This window comes from Myotis lucifugus, unplaced genomic scaffold, assembly GCF_000147115.1.
Source record: "Myotis lucifugus unplaced genomic scaffold, Myoluc2.0 scaffold_1925, whole genome shotgun sequence".
NCBI lineage: Eukaryota > Metazoa > Chordata > Mammalia > Chiroptera > Vespertilionidae > Myotis > Myotis lucifugus.
The window spans coordinates 8,624-16,753 of record NW_005872973.1 but is presented as its reverse complement, the minus strand read 5'-3'; the positions used below and the strand labels follow the sequence as shown (position 1 = coordinate 16,753).

The 8,130-nt window shown below is 60.5% G+C and overlaps 1 protein-coding gene across 1 annotated transcript in view; it reads left to right on the top strand.

The window, feature by feature from the left end:
• SYMPK (symplekin) overlaps nucleotides 1–8,130 on the top strand; it is a gene marked incomplete at both ends in the record, with an annotated part of 33,589 nt that overhangs the window by 16,847 nt on the left and 8,612 nt on the right. The window contains 7 exon segments of the mRNA XM_023748847.1: nucleotides 12–138; nucleotides 538–628; nucleotides 2,304–2,405; nucleotides 5,714–5,901; nucleotides 7,078–7,254; nucleotides 7,455–7,550; nucleotides 7,728–8,083. Coding sequence (XP_023604615.1) covers nucleotides 12–138; nucleotides 538–628; nucleotides 2,304–2,405; nucleotides 5,714–5,901; nucleotides 7,078–7,254; nucleotides 7,455–7,550; nucleotides 7,728–8,083 — 1,137 coding nt within the window.

The window sequence follows — 8,130 nt, the reverse complement described above, 5'->3', positions numbered from 1 at the left end:
CCCCAACACCCGTGCCGCCTCCTCATTCTGCCTGCAGTCCCGCCCTCCCCGGAGCTGGTGAAGCGCGTCCGGGATCTCTACCACAAGCGGCTGCCCGATGTCCGCTTCCTCATCCCTGTGCTCAACGGGCTGGAGAAGGTAGGGGACTGGGTGCCCCACTGTGAGCACATTCTGGGGCTTAGACCTGTTCCCAGCACGTAGGGAACCCCCCTTCCCCTGCCCCCCCAGCATGTTTCCCCTGGATCTTGTTCCCAGGGGGCTGGGAGACCTTGGGTGAGTTCCATCTCCTGTGTGTAAGGAGGGGGTGATGATGAGAACACTCCATTTGTGGGGGACGTCAGTGAGCTGGTCCAGGGGGTGAGTTTGGCGGCAGGGGGCAGGGGCGAGAGGAAGCGGGGGGCTGTCACTGAGTTGGGGAGAAAGCTCAGCCCTGAGGGGCCAGAGGGAGTGAGAGGAGGAAAGGATCAGAGGCCGGAGCCCAACCCCCACCCAGGCGAGCCACAGGCCGCTGACCTGCCTCCCCGCCCTCCCCTGTAGAAAGAAGTGATCCAGGCCCTGCCGAAGCTCATCAAACTCAACCCCATCGTGGTGAAGGAGGTCTTCAACCGCCTGCTGGGCACCCAGCACGGTAGGTCAGGCCTGCCCTCCTCTGGGAGGCCCCCTCACGTGGTCAGGCAGGAAGAAGGGTCCCGGCAATGAGGTGTGGGCGGCTGGGGGCGGGAGGGGGCCTGTGATGCCACCTTTAGGGAGAAAGGGCTCGCCCTGCTCCCTGGGCTGCCATCCAGACTCAGCGCCGTCTAAACACCTGTCCAGCCTCCCGCACCGTCCCCCGCCACCCCCACCTGTGCTCTGTGCTGTGTGCTGTGTGGGTGATGGTTCCAGCCACAGCGGAAGCAGCATTGTAGAGCCTGGGGCTGACTCTCTGCTCCTGTCTTCCATTCCCAGGCCCAAATGCTTTTCTCCCTCAGGCATTCTTTATTTTTTTTAAAATATATTTTATTGATTTTTTTTACAGAGAGGAAGGGAGAGGGATAGAGAGTTAGAAACACCGATGAGAGAGAAACAGCGATCAGCCGCCTCCTGCACACCCCCCACCGGGGATGTGCCCGCAACCCAGGTACATGCCCTTGACCGGAATCGAACCCGGGACCCTTGAGTCCACAGGCAGATGCTCTATCCACTGAGCCAAACCGGTTAGGGTTCCCTCAGGCATTCTTGCTGCTCCTCGGCTCCTGCCTGAACCCCTGAGCTGTGGGTGAGGGGATTTTTCTCAGGGTCAAAAAGAGAGAGACTTGCCCTGGCAGGTGTGGCTCAGGGGCTGAGTGTCCTTCCTGCACCAAAGGTCACAGGTTTGATTCCCGGTCAGGGCACATGCCCCGTGCAGGCTTCATCCCCGGTGGGGGGTGTGCAGGAGGCAGCCAATCACCAATGTTTCTCTCTCTCCCTCTCCCTTCCTCACTTTCTAAAATAAATAAAAACATACTTTTTTAAAAAGAAACAAACTAAACGTTTAACTTAGAAAAATTACCCCAGTGGGTGTTGGAGGCTGTTCCACACAACCTGGTGATTCAGAACATGCACGTAGAGTGTCTGGGGCCCTCAAAGCGGCGCCTGCAGAGGGCCATCCCCAGCCACTGCCACGGCATCCGTGTGAGCCTCTGCGGACACTGCCTCGTCCTGGCCTGGCCTGGCCCGCAGATGCCCAGGTGTGTCCGCTGTGCTGAGGACCCCATGAGCTCATCTAGCCCTGCCCTCATGGGTGCACAGCCCGTGGGCGGGGAGCGGACCGCCAAGCCACACTCAGATGTTGCCCTAACTCGGAGAACCCAGTGGGGGCGGAGAGCAAGAGAAGGCCTTGCATTGTGAAGGAGGGCTTCCCGGAGGAGATGGCTCTCTGGCTGCTGCCTCATTCGGCCCCCCCTTTCTGTGTTCTCAGTCTTCCCTTACTCTAGTCCAGGGGTCCTCAAACTACGGCCCGCGGGCCACATGCAAATACAAATATTGTATTTGTTCCCGTTTTGTTTTTTTACTTCAAAATAAGATATGTGCAGTGTGCATAGGAATTTGTTCATAGTTTTTTTTTAAACTATAGTCCGGCCCTCCAACGGTCTGAGGGACAATGAACTGGCCCCCTGTTTAAAAAGTTTGAGGACCCCTGCTCTAGTCCTTTGTCCCCCCAGTCCCATTGAAGCAGAGGGCACCCCATCTTCATTCACTGTTCCCCCAATGGGAGGGACTCGGAGATCTCACTTAGGCTGCCATACTGTCTCTCCCCCCGCCCCCCCCACCCTCTCCCACTGCAGGTGAAGGGAACTCGGCCTTGTCCCCGCTGAACCCTGGAGAGCTGCTGATCGCATTGCATAACATCGACTCGGCAAAGTGCGACATGAAGTCCATCATCAAAGGTGAGGCACTCCCCCCACCCCCCTTATGTGCCTGGCCTCCACGGACCCAGGAAGAGCTCAGCTCCCCCCTGCCTCCCAGGAACCCGCCAAGTCAGCCATTGTGCCACCTGCAGCTCCAACTCAGAGCTCCAACACCCACCCTCGTTTTTCCCCTCCCTCCCTCCTCCTCTTCTTCCTTCTTTTCTCCTTCTAAGAAAACAGTGCACGTACTATGTGCTGGCACAGACTTGCCCTCGAGAAAGTTGGGGTGCCCCTCCCTCCCCAGCCCTGGCCCAAGGATCGAAGCAGAGCCTGCAGCCTAGTGTGTGGGGTGGGCAGGGGGCACCAGGGCCCAGGTTGGGCCAGGAGGAGATGCCGTCCCGTCTGAGCTCCAGTTGCGACAGGAGACGGTGGGGCGGGGGCGGGGGTGGTGGTGACAAGGTGACGGGCTCGCCACCATCAGCAGTTTCATGGTAGCTGCTGACCCTTTTTCCTGAGTGCCCCCCTGAGCCAGGCTCTCCCGGGTGCCTACAGGCTGCCTACCAGCCCACACCCGTTACCTGGGGAGAATGCGGACTTCCATTCTGTAGACGAGGAAATGGAGGTTCAGAGAGGTTCAGTAACTTGCTTGGGGCCACACAGCACCCACGTGGTGTAGTAAATACAACAGAATCTGAAGTCAGTGGACCTGAGTTGGAGGCCCAGTCCTGCCGGTCCCACCGGTTCCACCTCTTCCTCTCCCTCGGCTCTCAGCACCCCTCCCCCCCGTCCTCCTCCCCCTCCCTGAGAAGGTTTCTGGTCCAGAAGCCAAGCTTTCCCTGCAGCGGAGGTGGACGCCCTTCCTGTCGCTTGCTCACTCGGAAGACACTGTGCTCTGATTCCTCCTGTCCCCTTTCAGAGGCGGTGGCGGTTCCCCTCCTGTCCCTTTACTTCCGTGTCTGGCCTGAAAGCTGCCTCAGTGCTGGGTGCCTAGCCTTCCCCAGCAGGCTCTGCACCCGTTCAGTCGGGAGGAGCTCTAAACTCTAAGCCCACACCCGGCGAGGAGGCACCGGCCTCCAGTGGCCCTGCCCCACCTGTGCACCAGGCAGGCTGCGTCCTAGAGCAGAAAGGTGGGCCGGCTTCCAAGAGAAGCTAGAATCTGGGTTTCAGGAATACCACGATGAAACGAAAAACCAACTTCCACCAGCCCCTCGGGGAAGGGTCTGGAAGCCGGGGTCCGGAGTGGGCTTACTCTCTCCGGCCGCTTTGATGATCTGAGGAAAGTTACGGGCTCATTCCCGACGACGATGAGCTCACACGGCTTTGTGTGCAATTTGAGGGGATTCGCAGACCCCGCCCCCCGCTGAGCCCATTCGAGGATCTGGATTTAGTGCCTGGTTTTCCACGTGGGAACCAAGCCCCCGGAGGTGTCAGCATGGCCTGGCCTTGAGAACGCCCCCGCTGCCTCCTGCCAGCCCGGCCCACACAGCCTCCCGCGGCCGGTGCTCCCGGCCAGCTGCCGTCCCCGCACCAGTCCAGTCAGTGCCCAGCACTTTCTCTGCTCAGGCACCAGTCACTCCACTGGACTATAAGCTCCAGATCAAAGTCCAGTCTTGTTTTGTGCACCATCGAACCCCAGTAGCTGATAGTATTAGCAATGCCCCCCATTAAAGCACCCTTTCTCTGGTGAGTTTTTCTATCACTAGACTTGCGCTCAAGTCTAGTCCAGCGATTCACTCACTGAGCACTTCTGTTCAGCCCTGTGCTGGGCTGTGCTAGGAACACAGCGGGGATAGAGACAGCTCTGACCCTGCCCTGGCAGGGGTCACAATCCATCCTCAGTAACAACTCAGTGAGCCAGGTTGGGATAGGGGAGCTCAGAGGGGCCACCTAGCCTCTGGTGAGGGACATCAGGGAGGGCTTCCCGGAGGAGAGGACACCTGAGCGGAGGCCACAGAAGGATGAGCAGGGGTGAGGCAGCAGAAGAGAAGACCGTCCCAGAGAAAGGAAGAAAAATTGCAGAGGCCAAGAGATGCACTTGCATAGCCTGTAATCCTTGAGGAAACCCGCCTGGGCCCCCATAGAACTGGATCTCAAGGGCCTCTGGGAGGTGCAAGGTCAGGTTGAGTTTCAAAAGACCCTTCAGTCAGCTGTGTGGAGGGTGGGTTAGAGGGCTGAGGGGGACAGCCCAGGAGGAGGCTGGGGCAGAGCTGAGGGGGAGGAGAGGGGACGAGGCCGACTTGAGGCTTTGCGGGAAAATAGATGGGAGCTGGGAGGGCCTGGAAGTGAGGGGAGGGGCAGCCCCCTCAGTGTCCGGCAGGTGCTCTCTGACACTTTCCTCACGTACACTATCCGCTGCCCTTTGGCCTAGATACCCGCCCTGTCCCCTGCCCCGCCTCCTCCCACCTGTCCACCTGTAATTCTTCATCCCCCCCTTTTCCTAATGGGAGCTGCCCCCTCTCCTTACAGTGCCCACCCCTGTTCTCCATTAGCCTCGCAAGTATTGGGGGCCTTTCTTTTAGCTCAATAAAGACTTCCTGGTTGACAGACTCACATGGCCAGTGGTGTTTGGGGAAGAGGGGTTCAGAGGCAGTTGGCTGGGGCCTCCCCATTAGCACAATGGATGGGAGCACCACCCATCCCGCTCATGTCAGGGTGCCACAACCCACTCCCAAGGGAGCAGACCCCAGGCCTTCGTGGGTGCTTGTGTTGTGCCAGCCCTCCTGGGCCCTTGCTGGCCTGGCAGCTGAGCTGGGGAGCTGAGTGTATACCTGGCTTCCTCACCCTCCCTTCTTCCTCTATGGGTCGTGCCCCCACATACTCTTGGCTTGGTGCCCCAGCAGTAGCACATGCCCTATGCCCTGAGGAGGGTTGGGTGTGGGTGGTCCCTTGCTGGTGAAGGGCCATCTCTCTTGTCCACTACGGGGTGTTTATGGAATTCAGAGCTGCCTTCCTGTCTAGTAGGGGTGGAGGTGCTGTGCTGCCCAGATCAAGCCAGAATGGGTCCCCAGCGGTTGACAGCGTGCCTTTCCTGCCTCGGCTCTCCAAGGGTTGTCCTCAGAGGAAGGGCCCAGTCTCCCCACGGTGTCCAGTGTGGGGCATGCGGGAGCTGGCCATGCCTTCCCCCTGGGGCCAAGCCACCAGGCTTGCAAGGACCAGGCCAGTCCCCTCAGGAAGAGACCCTCTGCTGGGTGGGGGCAGTGTCCTGTTTTGCCCGGAGCTTCTGCAAGTTGGTCTGGGTCTGCACGCGGGCAGAAAGTGGGGCTAGTGCTCTCTGAGGGTGGTGGCGCTCCCACCCCCCGGGGGGCAGCCGGGCAAAGAGGACAGGCCCACTCTCCGCCTCCTCGCAGCCACCAACCTGTGCTTTGCGGAGCGGAACGTGTACACATCGGAGGTGCTGGCCGTGGTGATGCAGCAGCTGATGGAGCAGAGTCCCCTGCCCATGCTGCTCATGAGGACCGTCATCCAGTCCCTGACCATGTACCCCCGCCTGGGGGGCTTCGTCATGAACATCCTGTCCCGCCTCATCATGAAGCAGGTAACCCGCCCTGGACCATCCAGGCCCCCGGCAGTGGACTGGCTGCAGCAGGAACTAAGGTAGATGAGGCCGGACCGCAGGCTTTTCCAGCCTGCCTGCCTCTCACCCCCTAGAGCAGCGGTTCTCAACCTGTGGGTCGCGACCCCTTTGGGGGTCCAACGACCCTTTCACAGAGGTCACCTAAGACCATCGGAAAACACAGATATAATTACATATTGTTTTGTGATTAATCACTATGCTTTCATTATGTTCAATTTGTAACCATGAAAATACATCCTGCATATCAGATATTTACATTATGATTCATAACAGCAGCAAAATGACAGTTATGAAGTAGCAACGAAAGTAATTTTATTGTGGGGGGTCACCACAACATGAGGAGCTGTATTAAAGGGTCGCGGCATTAGGAAGGTTGAGAACCACTGCCCTAGAGGGAGCCCAGATGAGGAGAGCAAGCTCCACCCACACTGGCCAGCCCTTTGCCCTGCCCTTGGGGTCCAACTTCAGCCATGGGGTAGCTACCTGATGGGTGGGTGGGTGCTAGAAGCAGGCAGGTGTGCGCATCCCAGGAAAGGCATGGCTGCCCTTTCCCCCACCACTGCACCTAGGCAGCATGCATCCTAGAGCTGAAAGGTGGGCCGGTTTTCAGGAGAAGCTGGAAATCGGTGTTCAGGAGACCATGATGAAACCAAAACCTCCACAAGCCCTCAGGCTGGACTCGGCCCGCAGGCTGCCACGTGGCTCCATCTGGCTTAGAGGCTAAATGCAGATTCACACAGACCTGGGTCAGATGTTGGTTCTGCCTCTAGTTACCAGGGTAACCTTGGACAAGTCCCTGCATCTCTCCGGCCTCCTCTGTTTCTCAGGGCGAATGACGCCCCCTGGCGGCCGCTGTGGGAATGAAATGCTCACCACACAGCCTGGGCCTGGCCCAGGGAGACCAGGGTGAAAGGGCCACTGTTTTCTTCTCTCCTTGTCCTCCTGCCCCAGCTGCAGCGAGCTAGAAGAGGAGGTTCGATCCTCTGTAAGGAGGTCAGGGCTGTGTGGAGCCCAAAGGGAGTCTGTGTGATGGCAGGGATTTGAGCCCCAGCAAGGCCCCGTCCTGGCACGGTCGTTCCGGTTCCCAGGGCGGCCACTGCATGCCCCCTTATGCCCCCTTCCTCCCTGCCCATCCAGGTGTGGAAGTACCCCAAAGTGTGGGAGGGCTTCATCAAATGCTGTCAACGCACCAAGCCCCAGAGCTTCCAGGTCATCCTGCAGCTGCCACCCCAGCAGCTGGGCGCCGTGTTTGACAAGTGCCCAGAGCTCCGGGAGCCCCTGCTGGCCCATGTCCGCTCCTTCACCCCCCATCAGGTACCCCAAGATGTGGGGTGGTTGGCCCCATGGGTCCAGCCCCGGGGGACTGGGAGGGGAGTGGGCAGAGGGGGAGCCCTGCAGGGCCACAGAATGTCAAGGGTTCTGGAGGGCCAGGGACCATCCAGGCATCTGGGGTGCCCAGGAGGGGCTCTCTGAGTTACAGCTCTCCGCAGCACCCCTCCCTGCTCTTCCCCTAGCAAGCACACATCCCCAACTCCATCATGGCCATCCTGGAGGCCAGTGGCAAGCAGGAGCCGGAGGCCAAGGAGACTCCTGCAGGGCCTCTGGAGGAGGTGAGGGTCCCCCGCCCGACACCGCGCCGCTCTGGGGGGCTCCTGCCGAAAGGGGGGTGGGGTGGGGGACAGTTGCCCTGACTCCGTGCCCATCCTGCTGTCTGCCACCATCCTCAGAGCAGCCTGGGCCCGAGCCCCACCCACCCCTGAGCTTCTGTGTGCCCCTCCCGCCCCCAGGATGACCTGGAGCCCCTGGCGCCGGCCCCCGCCCCGGCCCCGGCCCCCAGACCCCCCCAGGACCTCATGGGCCTGCGGCTGGCCCAGGAGAAGGCCTTAAAGCGGCAGCTGGAGGAGGAACAGAAGCTGAAGCCTGGGGGAGTGGGAGCCCCCTCTTCCTCCTCGGCCAGGCCGGCCCCCCCGCAGCCGGACGAAGCCGTGGATTTCCGGGAGGAGGGGCCCGAGGGGGAGACCCCGGCCATCTTCATCAGCGTGGACGAGGACCCGGGGCTGCCGGAGGCCGCCTTGCTGGACTCGAGCCTCGAGGGGCCGCCGCCTAAGGTAGGGCTGGCTCCGCGGAGCGGCGAGGAAGGAGCGCAGGGGCTCGGGCAGCGGGGCTCCGGGCCCAGATGTGCGGGGCGGG